This window comes from Platalea leucorodia, assembly GCF_965183815.1.
Source record: "Platalea leucorodia genome assembly, chromosome: 5".
NCBI classification, from domain to species: domain Eukaryota; kingdom Metazoa; phylum Chordata; class Aves; order Pelecaniformes; family Threskiornithidae; genus Platalea; species Platalea leucorodia.
In genome coordinates, this window is record NC_138827.1 from 53,473,730 (window position 1) to 53,490,237 (window position 16,508).

The following is a 16,508-nucleotide window of genomic DNA, read 5'->3' on the forward strand; positions in this document are numbered from 1 at the left end:
TGAAGTACTTTATAGAGCAGGTCAGTGTTAACGTGCCCTTCCATAGCTGGAAAAAATGAGGTACGCAGAGGTCTTGCCTATGGCTCTGTCCAGGGCTAATATTACCATGGCTTGAATTTCCAGAGTCTCACTCTCTTGAGCCACCTTTGAGGACCTCCCAGGAGGGACTCTTCTTCCTGCAAGACTGTCATCTGAAGAGCCAAACTCCCCACCATCTGCAGTTAACAGATGTTTTGCTTTGTGCAGCTAAAATTTTTGAAATTAGTTAAAATCTGTGAGCAGAGAAAATAGTTGCGCTTCTTGCAAATGTCAGCCAGTAGTTCTCGCTAAACTTAGTGGTGGCCAAATGCATATTTGGCTGTGTAATCTGATTTGTCTAATGTTTTATAGATATGGATGATATTAACTTCTGGGGTAGTGAACAGTAGAAACATCGTGCTTGATTATGCTGTTTTCAGATAATCATAATTGAGGCTTGCATTCTGTATGTAAATACAATATTTGCTGTGCTGTGAGCTTGAATTTCTGAAGTATTCCTCAGATGGAAGGTGCAGGATACCTATCATTGTAACCTACAGTCAGGATTACTGAAAGCTTTTTCAGAGTCAAGTGAAATACTTGAGCTGTCTTCCACCTTTTGTACTATTTTTCCCTGCGCAATCACCCCTTCCTTTCTCCTTTATGGTTGCTAGTAAGTAACTCAGCCTGGGAACTGAAAGCAGGCTTTGGCACCTACAAATTTCCAGGACAGGCTGGAAGCAATGAGAGTGTGGGGAGGGAGGAAGAGAAGTTAAGATAAGGGCTGTTAGCAGAAAGAGTAATTACTAGTTACTGTTTCTGGGGCACAGGGGAACTGCCCCAGATGCCCATTTCCCTCTCTTAGGGACTCTCTATAATCCATACCTGTAAAAGCTTTTATTAGTTTTGACAGTTAAATCACTGACTGTTTTATGCAAGTCCAAAGACACTATGTAGAGTGCTTCCCTCATGGAGACACTATGTAACACTTTCTTTGTCTTCAGAAGTCAAAATATTTTACAAAATGGGCTGATTTTACTGCCAAAATGGGCAATAAAATGTATTTCCTTGCCTCTGTTCTGGTGCCCTACTCACTTAGCTATTATTTTGAGTATTTATTTACTGCTCAGTTTGGTGATTGGACAATTTGGTGTTTCTATGCACTGAAGAGAGGAGGATGCTGAGTTTTACAAAAGTAATTCTTCGTTAATATAGAAGGGCTTTGGAAAGATGTTTATTATGGGACACGTTTGTTTGCTGGGTTAGAAGAGTGTTTCTGGTAAATGTCATTTGATGACAGCTATTCCTCAAACAATGTAAGATGCACATGACTAACAGTCTTACCTGACTTACTGGTTTCTTTTTCTTGCTTTTCTATTTTAAATTAGGAACTTGCTAGGCTTCAATGTCCGATCAAAACCACCACAAGGAATATTTATATATACTGACGTATTATGAAAATAATATGTCCCTGGCATGCTTACGAGAGAACAAAATTGTGGTGAACTGCAGAACTGTGAAACGCGTCAAACAAAAATGAAAAGGGTTTAAGTAATCTGATGTTTCAGGTTCAGTTAACTCAATGAAGACTATAAGTCAGATAAGAGAAGAGGGTGGGAGGGCTTGTCTTGGTCTTGTTAAAAGTCCTTCTAGCAAGAGAGGTGAGAGTCAGGATGAGATGGAACTTTTTGTAGGTAGGAAGCAATGAGAAGGTAAGTGTATAAATCATACAAGTTAGCTAGAGATGAAGATTTGGGGCTATTTCTTGGGGCAATTTTTGGTCTCTTTAAAAAGCTCTTATGCCGCATAGTGAACCTCTCAGGGGGCTTGATTCTCACTGAATATGATTACATTCCTTTGCTGCACAGATGCTTCTAAGACGTGGGCCAAATTCAGAGGAAGAATTTATATATTCCCATGACTGAATAGGTTCCACCATTTGTAAGAGTTGGACAATGCCATTTTAATGTAGACCTGTTTGAAGATTCAATTTCTTAATGCACTTGCTTAAACTCCTTTTAATGCATGCAGCGAGAGGTGATGTGTAAATTAGGCTTCTTTACTTTTGCTTTGATTCATTTAGAGCTAGTCCCACATAGTTCACTGATATCCAAATGAGTCTAAATTTGCATAACTTCAGAAGGTGTGAGAATGCACAGCTCAGCACCATGGTATGCATGTTGTTTCTTATTTTCCCCAGAGTGGCTTTAAGTAGCTGCAAGGTGCCTGAGTGAAAGGGTTCTAACTGAGCAACAGCATTTGTGTAAGAGGCTTTTTTTTTTTTTTTTTTTTTTTTTATTTCTAAATCTGACCCACCGCTTTTGTTACTGTTTGCCAGCTCTTCAGACAGATACCAGCCAGGCTGTGAGCTCTAAGGATACGAGAAAATGAGAATGCCTTTTGTATAATGACCATGGAATTAATTGGTCCTGGAAACTCTGGGTTGCTGCCAAGAAAGGTTATTTATGTCGTAAGAAAGGAAAGGAAAAGGGTGGCGCTTTGGAAATCCAGGAATACCCCTAGCTGTCGGATCATAGGAGAGAGCTTATAAGGTTATTTTGGCTTCTGAGTTTGGTGCAGTTAACATGCAGAATTCTGATTTTCAGCAGCATCCAAAATGAGGAAATAGGAGTTACCGAAGTGGAGAGAACTCTGCGGAGAGCTCCGTAGTCATTTTATTTCCAAGTGCGCTGTACGATAAAAGCAGCCGCTCTTGCAAAGGCAAGCATCTATGCAGGCTGCAAGAGTTCCTACCTCTGGCCACCCAAATCCTGCATTTCAAGCCATGGTTTCCTAGACTGGAAATTATCCTTCAAATTCAGAGTCTTATCTCATGCAAGCTGTTTTCCAGGCTGGCAGTTCTGCAGAGTGGAGGACAAGGACAGACAGGAGAGCGGTGGGATGCAAAGCTCTTAAATACTGCCAGCATTGCAGAACTGATTGCAAGAGGAAGCATGGATGTGCGCACCTGGGGGCCTACCCTAACAACACTTGAAATACTTGTGACTTCATTTGATAAGCTTAGTCCGGTCACTGCTCTTTCTAATGTGCACTGTTATGTGGTATTGTTAGTGCAAAATTACCACTGTTCACAGGGTTGTTTTTTTTGTGGTTTGTTTTTTTTTTAATGGTCATGTGGTGCAGATGGGGGGAGTCGGCACAATGTGTGCAAGTTTGAGTCAGTTCAGCATGATTGTCAGCTGCTGTGGATTTTATCTGTCAATATATGTACGGGACAATCTTGCTTTCTTCCTTTTAAGGGGAGCAGGCTCAATTATAAAGTTCATTAGGGTCTTTGTTGGAAGGAAACGCTATATCAAATAAGTTGTTAATATCTTTGAAGTTGTTCTTTACAAAAATACTTGATTAAAGTGAGTAGGGGTCTTACGTAGCATCTTGAAGACAAATTTTTAAGTTCTGTGTGTTTTTGCCATGGAATCCAGTTGTTCTTCAAACAACTTTTCTTTTTCATCTGTCTTGCTACTTTCTTTAAGTGATGTGTGACTGCATGTTAAGTGAAGGATACCTTAGGTTTTTCTTGTCTCAGACTGGTATTATGGATGCTTGTATTTCTGGAGCTTTTGCAGCTTAATCATTTCTGCTGCCCTGCCCCCCAAGGATGAGTGTAGATATTGAAGGCTTATGCTGGAGAGCCTATGTGTAAGAAAGCAGTATAAAAAAAAAAAAAATAAGGGCAAAATCACAAAGTGCATCTTATTCCTACTTTCAGAAGGTGAAAGCTGAATCACATCTAGGCAAACAGTGAAATGAAACAGTCATTCTTGATTAGTGCACCTTATTTTTTAGTTAACTTAAAAGTTACTGCACTTTAGGCAGTTTTATTCCAGCATAGGGTGTCTGTCCAGTAAGTTAATAAAAATAGGTAGAGTGGAAAACTCCTCATCTGGAAAAGCTGTAAGTTTCAAGGAAGGTCAAAAGCATTTAAAAATCTGTTAAAATCAGTAAAAATGGAGTTTAAGAGACATTAGTTAGTTAGGTGCTCTTGAAAATAATTTTGCAGAATTTCTAAATAAAATGAGTCTTTAGTAAAGTGGTAATGTTTTAAATGACTAAGCCTGAAGAATATTTGATATCTCATTTACTTATTGTTCATCCCAGTTGTTTTCTTTGGTATTTTTTTTCCAGTCTGCTTAATGAAAAACAATTACATTGATTTCATTCCATGATTCTCACTTTGAGAGTATCAAGAGATAATATTTGCATTGGAAAAAAACTGCAGACCAGTGTTTTTTTGGGTAAAAGCGATTGTTTCCAGTGATATTTCTGAAATAATGACTACAATTCTGTATGTCATTATTTGGGTGGCAGCCTATTTTTGTACTGTTTAAAATTTGAACTGTTTTTTTACCTTGAGTCTCTACTCCTTCTTGCTAGGATGTATCGTTAATTTAGGAGATGGTGGAGTTTATAATTAATTTATAATCCCATTGAAGGTTAACAGGTAGTGTTTTTACCTTTGGCCCACGAGGCTGTGGGATCCAGATCTGCATTCTGGCTGTCAAACCGAGTGAAATACCTGGCAACTTTGGGGCATGTGGAGGTTTTACTTTATTTTCCTGTCATCAGTAGGTAAAATGGCAAGCATATCTTTCCCAGTTCTTGCAAAGAAGGACTGATAGGAAATGGAGTTTGTGGTATCAAAGGTTGCACATGGTGTCTCATCAGATTCATAAGGGAGTGTTGCTTTTACACACCTAGTAACAAGCTGGTTCTAACTTAGGACCTGCTTACTCAAGCCCTGTATTGGTGGCTGTTGCAGAGAGAAGACGTTTGTTGGATATTATGCTGATACTCATATCTTTTCCTCATCCTGGAATTGTGCGTGGGGCTATCTTGCACTTTCACAACGCCTTGGTGAGTCAGTGAGATTGTGTGTTGGTTCAGGAGCCAGCCTGTTCAGGGCAAGGTCAGGACCTTAATTGTAACCAGCTTGGAACCGAATTATAGCTCCTTCAGTACCAGGCATCTGCAGCTGGTTTTGGAGTTGGTTTGTGTTTGAAGGAACTTTTTAGCCTGAATGTTTTTTAATTTGTGTGGAGCTCTCCTGTTTCAGTAAGAACTGTATATGTGGGTAATGTTTTGTATTCTATAGCTGTAAGACGATCACCTTAAGAGAGTGGGCCCCTCTGAAGGTACAGCATTGCAGAAGATCAGTAAAGATGTTAGAATTACACTAGATCAGTACCCTCACAAGCTCAAAAAATAAGGACTTGCAAGAATATACCTCAGTTCAATCTTTCTACGTTTGCCTTTGAAAGATGCTGTCTATCTGGTAGGAATCTATTTGCTTATCAGTTACATTCGCAGATTATCCAGGCCGTAATCCATTGCCTGAAAAATCAACATGAAACTGTTTAAAAAACATAAAATAAATCATACTGTAAAATGCCATGTATGTTTGTTTATTTTTAGCCCTGTAGAGGACCAAGAAAATCTTACTGAAGCCCTGAGGTGTTGGGGTCTAACATCATTGTTAGACTGCTGGACATGTTGAAGGAGATGAACAGAAGGAGCTGGAGAGCCTTTTTTTGTTGTTTTGATGAACAAAACACTGCAAAACTTCTGGTGGCTTTAATTGGTACCACGTAACAGTGATCACCGTGTGCCACTGTCAAAACTTGCCAAGAGCTTTAGGAACATCTTTTAATAGCAGTAGATACAGTATTCCTCTAGCAGACAACACGAAAGCAAACATGAAAACTCTTTTGCCTTTGGGTAGCCTGGTTATGTCAGAGAAGAGATGGCCTCTTGATTAAATCCAGACTGAGTAGTTTCCTGTTAGCATGCTAACTCAGCCCACAATGTCTTATTCTGAAAGTCTGTTATTGAGCTTGTCTGCCAAGTCTTTTTTCCTTTTAAACTTACAGGCAGAATTGCTAAAATAATACAAATACAAACAATGCCTAAAAGTCTCTTAAAATGATTTCTAGCAGTTTAATGTTTTGCTGACAAACTCAGTTTTAGATTTTCAGGGTTTACGGTTGTTTTGTTGTTTTGCTTTGTTTGTTTTGGGTTTTTTTTTGTTTGTTTTTTTTAAACATTCTCCCAACATGATGTCCTGGGGAAGTTGCAGTGTTGCAATTAACGGAAAATTTTGTGCATGTATCAATCTTGGAAGCAGATTCTGCCCTTGTTTGGTACACAGTCACATCAGTGAATGAGAGGTTTTTACACACTGAGCAGAATATGGCCTGAAGTCAATACATTGTGGAGTTTGGGAAACTGCTGGACAGAAAATTAAGAGCTAAATACAGTCGTGCAGAATTTCTTCCCTGTTTGAAAGCGGTTGTATTGTGTAACTAGTTATTTTCAAAAGTATATTTTAATTGTAAGATGAAAAGTCAGCAAGAATTTTTTTTTTTTTTTTTTTTTTCTGAGCAAGTTTTGCTTAGGGAGAATTTGAATGGAGGACATATATAGTGGTGGTAACAACATATCCTTTTAGTGTTTCTGTAATGGTGGTGTCATATATAATTCTATATGCACCTTTAAGTCAGGTTTATGACAAATTATACACCTCTAAAACAACCATAAGATCCATGGAATAAGATTTTGCAGGTTACTCTGGTGTAATCTCATTCATTCCCTGTGGGATTGCATTGGGGTAACAGGGGGGTTTGGTGCAGTAGTACTGGACATTGCCTTGTCTATTTATAAAAGGAATTAATGGGTTCATGACACGAGACCAAGTTACCCAGTCTGTAATTTCACAGTCTGTTTGAACAGATGTAAAGCTGGGGTGCTTCCAGAAATTGTCTTACATCTTGCACTCAAGCTTGTTTTCCCTGTGTCAGCCTGTGTGTTTCTGCAGCCATGGGGTGAACAAAGTTGAGCAACTTGTCTGAGTTAAACCTGACCCCACCAAATAAAATGAAGGGCTCTGTTTTGGCTGGACCATTTTCCCAGCCCAGTTTGCTGTAGGAGGCGGGCAGAAAAGGGCCTCTGGAAATGGCTTCTTTCAGTGGCTTAAACTCAGCATGAAATGGTGCCATTTTGCAGTTGAGATGTGGCTGCTAGTTTCCTAGGACCTCTGCTTGCCTACTGTCTATACTCTTTGCAGTCTGTTGACAGATCCTGCAAGATGCTCCTGGCTCTTCCAGGGCTTCCTACAGACACAGAGGCACTTTTCTGCCACAAAAACTGTGCCTGGGCCCAATTCTTATTAGAAAGTCCAGAACATTGTGGGGTACTGCTATTATTCCTATTTTTTCTTTCCCTGTCTAGTCTGTTTTTTTTAAATACAGACAGCAGGTTGTATTTTAACGTAACAAGAGTTTGTTGGACCCTGTTTAGCTGGGAAATGAGATCTTGTGCAAGAGTAACAGAGCTTTAGAATAATATTAGACATTTGTACTGTATCAGAAATAGCGTGGCCAGGAGGACTAGGGAAGTGATCGTCCCCCTGTACTTGGCACTGGTGAAGCCGCACCTCAAGTACTGTGTTCAGTTTTGGGCCCCTCACTACAAGAAAGACATTGAGGTGCTGGAGTGTGTCCAGAGGAGGGCAACGAAGCTGGTGAAGGGTCTAGAGCACAAGTCTTATGAGGAGTGGCTGAGGGAGCTGGGGTTGTTTGGCCTGGAGAAAAGGAGGCTGAGGGGAGACCTTATTGCTCTCTACAGCTACCTGAAAGGAGGTTGTAGCGAGGTGGGGGTTGGTCTCTTCTCCCGAGTAACAAACGATAGGATGAGAGGAAACAGCCTCAAGTTGCACCAGGGGGGTTTAGATTGGATATTAGGAAAAACTTCTTCACTGAAAGGGTGGTCAGGCACTGGAAGAGGCTGCCCAGGGAAGTGGTTGAGTCCCCATCCCTGGAGGTACTTAAAAGATGTGTGGATGTGGTGCCTAGAGACATGGTTTAGTGGTGGAGTTGACAGTGCTAGGTTAATGGTTGGACTCGGTGATCTTAAAGATCTTTTCCAACCTAAATGATCCTATGATTGTTTAATCCAAAAAGGGATATCTGTTATAAATAATTCAAAAGCAATGGAAGGTAGTGATGTAAATATGAAGTGGCTGGGTTATCCATTCCTAATTATGTTATGAATATATTAATTTTTTTCTTTGTGTTTTGTCAGTATACCAAGCCAGAGTCAGTAGTGACTGTGAGCCATTAACATGCTGTCTTCATGTCCTCAGTCTAGTACAAAGGTGTTGTGTTAACATTGCAGTATTGTTAGCCTTGTTGTTTCTAACTCATACCTTAGTAGGCAGTTTCTAGAGCAAAACTTCTGGTCAAAATGGCTGTGTGTCTAAATCTCATATTCAGTCCTCGTGGTGTTTCGTCAGAATGAATTTGAGATGTATTGTCAAGGAACCATGGAGAAACCCAAAATATGGATTGTATTGTTCCTTAGGGGAGTCTCTCAATCTGTATAAATACTGACACAATATTGAAAACCCAGAAGAGCTGTTAAATTATAAAATATTACTGTAAGGCTGGGAAATTTGACCTAATGATACACTGTTACTATCTGGTATCATGATACAGCAGAAGCTGTTACCTAGGAGGGGAAGGTTGTGATTTGGAAGAGAACCATCACAGCAGTCCCAGGTGAAAGCTTGCTGTGGGTGCATATGTAAGGAGGAAATCTGCAGCGGAATAATGGTGCAATGAAAATGGGTTGAACTCCGTAGTTTTTATCCCGAGATTGCAGGGGAATTGATGATGCAAAGACTAAGCTAGACTGTTGTGTGTTCATGCCCAGTACAATTTTATTTCCTGTAGTATTTTTCTACTGATATATTTAATCTAGCCTAAAAAGATTTAAGATTTCCGCTCCCCCCCCCCCCTTGAAATATTTCACGATGGCCTGATTTTTCCTTTGCCTAATGCCATTAAGCCTAGCTAGGTACAAGCCTTGCCTTAAAATACTTTCTAAACTCAGTATATGTGAATAAAAGTAACTCTGTACTTCAAAAAGATATTTCAGTCATTCAGATGACTTTCTAATAGTTTATTTACATAAATCATAGTGATGTCTGGGGATTTTTGACAGGGCTTTTCTTTTCACTCATGGTTGCAGACACTTGAACGGGCTCAAGCCCTTTCTTTCTCTCAAGGAAAATGACCTTTTTGTTACTGGAGTTTTATTAGTGCTGGTGATATGTGATTATAGTGATTTAATGTTTATGATGCATGTCATCTAATTGTGACCAAGGTAAAAAAGCAGGTGCGTCACAGCACGTTTTCTTCAAGCTGAGGATGCAGTATGTCAGTCGGTTCGGTTCCTGTTAAACAGCAGCAACGGAAGGGGAACTGTACGCTTCCCTATGCTGCCTCTGTAGAGTTTGGCCTTTCTTACACTAGTGGTCTGAGCATTCCTTCCCAGAGATAGCCAACTCAAAAGGTAGAGAGAAATTTTCTGTTAGATTGCCCTTGTTGATGTTTTTTATTTATAATCCTATTTTTAAAGCTTTTTATCACACATACTTAACAAATAAGTATTTAAACTAGTCACAAAAATAATTTTCCTAACTGTCCTCTAAATAGTGGCAGAATTTAAGAGAATTATTCTAGTTATTTCAGGCTTAAAGCAGGCTGTAAGCATTAAAACCAAATGCCGTTTAAAAAACACATACACACCCAACACCAAACCCTAAATTTGTTGACAAATACTGTGCCAAACAGGAACTGTAAGAGAAAAATGAAATGTTATAATGGCATGTTTGCAAGATGACTTTGACACCATCCTTGCAAAAGTATCATGAAATGTTTTGCATCCAAATCTGTTCATGACCTTAGTTTCTGTGTGGCAACCCAAAGTTGGTATTTTCAGCAAGGCAATCACGAGTGCTGATGCTAAGTTGTGGTCAGTTTTCATATTTATTCAGAAGTTAAGTGAGACACTGAATTACCACTATTGTTCCCTTCAGTAATACTATTCTTTGTGGGATAATGGATTTTCTTTTAGATAATAATATGTGATGGGATTATAAGATAACTTGATAGCAGTCACACTATAAAATGTTTTGTGGAGCATGTCAGAGAGATATCTTAAAGATAAACTTACTAAAAACCTCCATTATTTGATACAGCATTTGGTGTTTGGAGAGCCAAAATTGACAAAATCGTTTAGTAACTAAAGATGGACTATTCCTGTGAAAAGATGGAATTTAACCCGTGTTTCATTGTGAAAGCTGTGTCAGGGATCTACCTGTCTGATTTTTGTGCTATGTTTTTGTTTCAACATTGTAGGTTGAAGGGGACCAGTTACCTCCAGAACATACTGTGAGCCAGTATGAAACATGCAAGATCAGGACAATAAAAGCTGGAACTTTGGACAAACTTGTGGAGAATCTTCTGACAGCTTTTGGGGATAATGATTTTACCTACATCAGTATCTTTCTCTCAACGTACAGGGCCTTTGCTTCTACTAAGGACGTACTGGAACTTCTCCTTGACAGGTGAGAGCCTATATATAATGGAAACTGAGCCATCATTTACATGATAGGGAGATGTTGTCAGGAATTTCTTCCATTACTTTTAGTGGACATGGACTTAATAACCTGATGGACAGATATCAAGAATACTGCAAAATTCAGAATTTCAGCATAAACATAAAATGTGTAAATGCATGCTGCCCACATCCCAACTCTCATTAAAGCATAGTCACCAGGTAGGGAAAGTATGCCATGTCTGACTGCTAAGGAACCAAACTGGGACCAACACAGGAAAACTAATATAATTTCCCCCCCAAAAAGAAGAGAATGCATGGGCTGCAAAGTCATAGCTAGAATAGATTCCTGTGTTTTGCTGCATACTGATATTTTCAGACCTCACTCTCCTGTTTGGGGGCTGCTGATTTGAAACGGGGATTGTACAAACATAAGAAAGAATTCACTATCCCTGTCTGTTACTTCACATGAACGTGCAGTCATAAATTTTTGCAGACAGCACAAGAACCGCTTAATGTTATAAGAATAGCTTTTACAGCAAGACTGTTAAATCATGTCTGCTATATCTGTATAAATGCTTAGAACATGCAACATTAGTTTTCTCACCCTAAATTCTAACTGAGACATGACTGGGTCAGAGGTGATCTTATTTTGGGAGTATCGTATTTATTGCATTTTCAAAATCAAGTGAGGTACAGGAACAGTTATTCTGGCATACAGTAATTAGAACAGAGGAGTAGCATAAGAACTACTAGGTTTTAATTTTGGCTCTCCCACTAGGTATATAAGGAACAAGGCATGGATAAGTTATCTGTGCTTTTCTTTTGTATCTGAAGAGGAGTATAATACTACTTGCTTTGTAAGAATGTTATGTGGCTCAATTAATAACGATGTTGAAATGCCTAGCTGCCAGGCCTGCTGTGATTGTAATACTAGCTGTGGTTGCTCAAGTCCAGTAACTTCACAGCCAGGTAAGAAGTCAGATGAGGAAAGAGCTGCCATCCTGGGGAGCAGACCGTACATTTAGGTTTACTACTGTGAGCTTTACCTCTCAGTCCATACCAATTCTGACGTAGGACATGAGGAGCAATAAAAATTGACAGTGCATATATAAAAGAATATAAAAATGTTGAGGAATTCCTTCTTTTGAATGGGTAATTCTTTCTATACCCTCAGTTTTGGATTCTATGTTTTGGACATATGTATCTTTGAAGAATAAAATATGAAAGGACACCAAGTTTGTGTGGATTCTAGTAACTTTAAAGAGGAGCTAACTTGCCAGGTGACAGTGTGTCACGAGACTCTCTTGCTTCCTAAGCACGTGAAATTGCCAAAGAGCCACAAATTTATAGGAGAAACCAATAGTTGTATGCATACACATTGTCACTTTCAGCCAGTAATGTTTCATGTATGATTTATTTTACTTACTTTTATAAAAATATATTTTTAACAGAAAAAGTTAGAACAAGTAAAATAGTAGCCTTTGCAAGGATGCTTTGCCTAAAATGGCTATTTTAAATATCATTCCCCGAACAGTGTAGTTTCTGTTGCTCTGTGTTGGTGGGTTGCCAGACTGCTCTTTCAGGGCTCTTATATATTAATTGATGTGTATCTGGGGAAATTTTCTTTCTGTAATCAATGAGAACTTGCGAGTAGCTCAAATAATGTGAATCAGTCAGTCAAAGGTGGCTCTAAACCCAATGATAAACACCTTGCTTTTCAACTAAAGGCTCTTAAGGTGTCATAAGACAACTTATTTTGTCTTCAAGTACATTCATATATCCTGTTTAAATGCCCAGAAAGCGTCTCCATGTGCATTCCCCATCCAGTTCAACATAGTTTTGATTTTTAGTAGTTTCCATTCTTATTCCTCTCTTACTGAGGTACTTCAGTAATGCAAATAAATGTCCCGCCTGAGGCTGTGACCTCACTTTACAAATCACTGTACAAACATGCCTAGAAATTTTTGCAACAGGCCCCACCCTGAAGACCCTCTACTGTCAAGAGATGATAAACAGTGAGAGGAATAGACTATGATGCAGATACTTAGGAGGAGCATACTGAGGCAAAGAGAGAGTAAGGGTCTAACTCACAGTGACAGTTTTGGAATTCGACCTGGGTTTTCATGCATCCATGTTTTTACACGTCCATGTCTGGTTGTTTTTTGCTGTCCTCGGGAGGCAGAAGACTGTTATGCAAAGAGCAATTCACATATTGCACTTATTTGATTTGTATAATTATAAAAGATCCCACATATCTGACAAGCAAGTTTAGAATCTACTATCAAATCTGTTAAGCTGGGTGATCACCAAAGTGATGCTTTTGGAGAAAGGTTCTTGGCGCTGGGAGGCTGCCTTGGGTCCTTGGTGATGTGCTGGCTCTTTGGTCGGTGCAAAGCCCCTGGGCAGGACTAGGAAAGGGATCTTGTAGCTGTTGGGATGCTTTGTCCTCCTGTGTGCTTCTGCACGGAGGACTTTCCATGTATAACCCTTCTATGGGACAGGTGATTATTTCCTGTGCAAGTGTCTGGATCTTTTCCTCTTGGCCACCTCACCTGGCTGGATTCAGTGGGTGCTCCAGGTGGTTCCGCCCAAGAAGCCAAGCTGTGGGTGCTGCTGGAGGTCTGGATGAACTGAGGCATGGGAAGGCATGTTCAACTGTGGTGTCCCTGCTTGTGCTTTTGCCCCTTTGCACTTAATAGGGGATATAGCTCTCCAGAATTGTCAATTCAGCCCTTCAATGAGTACTGAAATAATTAACTCTATCTGTAATTGAGGACTGAAGCATTTTAAACTTGGGGTTGGGGCCAAAGGGATAATTTCTTGAAACATCAGTCCGTCCTACAGTCAATTAGCCTTCTTATGGTTTTGGTTGTTTTATGGTGTTTCATTACTAGCCATTGAAGTGTTCAAACTCTGTTAGGCTGCAGTGTTATAAGGATGATGAAAAAGTCTTTTGGGAATCTTGCTTTTGCACTGGAATTTCTAGAGTCCTCTAGATATGTTCTGTTTTCTTCCCATATTTTCCCCTAGTGAAAAGGATCATAGCAACCTAAAAATAGAAACGTACAAAATTAGTGAAATATGGAAGTTATGAAATCAGATACTCAAAGATAGAAATTTGAGAGGGGGAAGAACTCAAGATCTTTATGAAGTTTATCATCATGGGCTTTAGTTTCTATTTCTGTATTGTTTTCTTTAATGTAAGTATTAATGTTAGGATTTTAAAAACATCTTGCAGAAAGTAATTACTCTGAGAATCATTGGTCATGAGACACCTGAACTCTTTGGGCTCCTGTGGAAATGCCAGCTCCATGCAGTAAAGGTTTCTGTAAATTGTATAGCTGGTGCAATTTAGCTCAATTAACTCTGCAATTAAATTCTTAATATTTTCATATCTGGGAATTACATCTGTAATATTACAATTGGATTGCAGCACAAAAGAAGTGGCAAGTCTGACTTATGAGTCTGTCTGTCTTTTTCTCAGGAGTGTATCAGAGGTGAGAAAACCAGCCTTGATTAGAAAAGAAATTGAGCAGACGGGACTAACTCAGCTTTGAAATGTGTGCATAGCCAGTTTATAAGGGATTTCATTTGAGCATTCAAGTAGGAATGACAGGAAAATAGGTGTCCTTTTCTAAAGATGATGTGCTTGTTATTCACTGCATTGTTGGCTGCTGATTGAGGGGAAAGATCTTGGGTCAGACTTGTGCACTGCTGTGTCCTTGTGGTCTTCAAGAGACTGAGTTCCTGTCCCGTTGGTTTTTGGTAACGTGCTGGCATGGTAGAAGCCCTGCTTTAAGGATGGACATCCTCTTGTGGTTGGCTTTGAGGGTAGGAAGGGAGGATAAAGGAAGTTTGGATACTGTAGTTTTGCTTCAAACAAATAGCCTAAATTATATTTATAGCAACATCTCAGGTAAGCTTGGGTAGTCTGGTTGTTTAAAGCAGCAGCAAGTCAGGAGCATATGTGACTCTAAGGAAGTCGGCCCTGCCCTCCTCTGATGCTGCTTTAAAGAGGCGAAAATGTCAGAAGAGGGCAAGAAAGCATAGCGGAGAAGTCTCCATAGAACAGAACTTTCTTTTCTGGGCCCAATTCTGATCTTACTGGCTTGTGTACCTCTCAGAGCAAGTTATAACATCTCCTTCGGAGGAAGGGCACGTAGGCTGCCTGACCTTGTCAACATTATCCCCAGCCTTTTATAATAAATGATAGAATCCACAGGAAATCCTAGGAGGTCACCACTTCCTTCCCCTCTCACAAATAGTGTTTAAGAATCCATGGATGTTTCTCTTGGCTTTTCAAATATCATGGATAATCTAGAATTTTATGGCTTGGGACAAAATATAGATGAAACTTAAGCTATAAAAGTTAGAATGATTTACATGCAGCTGTGGAATATGGACTTGTGAAGAAAAGCAGATGTTATAAGGAAAAATAAAAAAAGAAATGGATAGTAATTGAATTTAACGAGCTTAGTTTTCATCTCTACATTGGTGCAGAGTATGTAGCAAAGAGTCTGCATTTTTGCAACTTTCTTATTAGTGATACTTGTTAATAAGTATCAATACAGAGACTGAAGTGGGTGTCAGCGCATAATCTGTGTTTTAGAGGTACTTGTCTTTTGTTTTCTAGTGAAGGAAAAAAGTAAAGAAAAAGGCAGTCTCTTAAACAAACAAGTAAGATTTTGGCATTAGTTGTCAATTTTAGTTTCATGTGAAGAGCTTAAGCCCTATTTCTTCTTCTTGGTGATAGAGTAGGATTATGCAGTAAGGGAACAATCGTGAATGGCAATGCTGAGCTCTTGTTGTTTGGTCCAAGGGAGAACAGTGATGTGGCCAGATCATAAAAGGCCCTTCTAACTTTTTACAGGCAAGCAGCTCCTTGACATAGAGTAGGATGGAACAGCATCTGCCTCTCCCAGTTGTGGGATATATTTTTTGTAGGAACGTACACATTGACAAACTTCCTCCAAAGTTTAAGTGTGGAAGCTCTATCACCCTGAAGTCCAGTGCATTCAGTTTATGTTGGATTTGCTGTGGATAAACCCCTCACGTGAGTGCTGCAGAATTGTCTGATGTATGCATTAGACATACACAAATCCAGATTAGACAACAAGGGTCCTGGTACTCTTGGAAAGTGTCCTGGGAAATCTGGATATATTGTACCCTAAGTGTGTCGGGACACCTGTTGGTCATTTGATGCTGTCTGCAGAGTATCCTGTCCAAACTGTGCAAGCATTAACTGAATTTGGGACATGAAACATTTATTCTGTCCAAAAAAGGTGAGATGCTCTTCCCTGAGTGACAGAGGTAAATAAAAAAGGCAGATGCTATACTTAAGAGAAACTGAAGTGTTAGGGCAGAAAAAAAATGAACTTTTAAAAGGTTTGAATAATTCAGAATAATGTGTGCTTTTGTTAAATCAGTCTGTGCTGTGGTGAGGTTTTGTGAAATCTTCTGGGCAAAACCTTTTTCCTGGCTTGGGCCTTACTCTGTTAAAATAAGCTGTGATCTGCCCTGTGAGCATGTGAGGCTCTGCAGCCATCGGTAGCTCCTAGGAGGCCTTTCTGGGCTGTACACTGTAATCTTAATTTCCTGCATGGCTGCGGAGGAGTTGGTAGTTTTCTCTCTCCCAGTGTGGTAGGATGGACAAAAGGGACACGCATGTTGCTTACACTGCCCTTACTCCTCTTCACATGACGTCAGAAAGCGGGAGGAAGTCCTCCCAAAGCCAAACACACATGGCTTCGGTTATGTCACAGCAGGAATCGCACAGTTGCACGGTGCTAGTCCTTGTGGTATTTTTGACTCCCACAGCCCGTGCTGGTATTGTCATCACAGAAATGCACAAACCAATGGGGCAGAGAGGAACGTTTCTAAAGGCAGTTTCTGCCCTACGATACAGCCAGTGCAGGGAGTGGAGTCACACAAAGTATCGAACAAGGCATATGAAAAGGTTTAAATTGTTAATGTACAATTCAGACTATTTTAAGATCAATGTAGTTCCCCATGTTTCAGTCAGAAGATAGTTATTTGATTTTTAGTGCTATGCTACCTATTGTAATGGACTT

The 16,508-nt window shown here is 39.7% G+C and overlaps 1 protein-coding gene across 1 annotated transcript in view; it reads left to right on the plus strand.

The window, feature by feature from the left end:
- The window catches only part of RGL1 (ral guanine nucleotide dissociation stimulator like 1), an 84,418-nt gene that overhangs the window by 19,898 nt on the left and 48,012 nt on the right, over positions 1 to 16,508 (plus strand). The window contains exon 3 of the mRNA XM_082312199.1: positions 10,236 to 10,444. Coding sequence (XP_082168325.1) covers positions 10,236 to 10,444 — 209 coding nt within the window. The remainder of the gene's footprint in view (positions 1 to 10,235; positions 10,445 to 16,508) is intronic.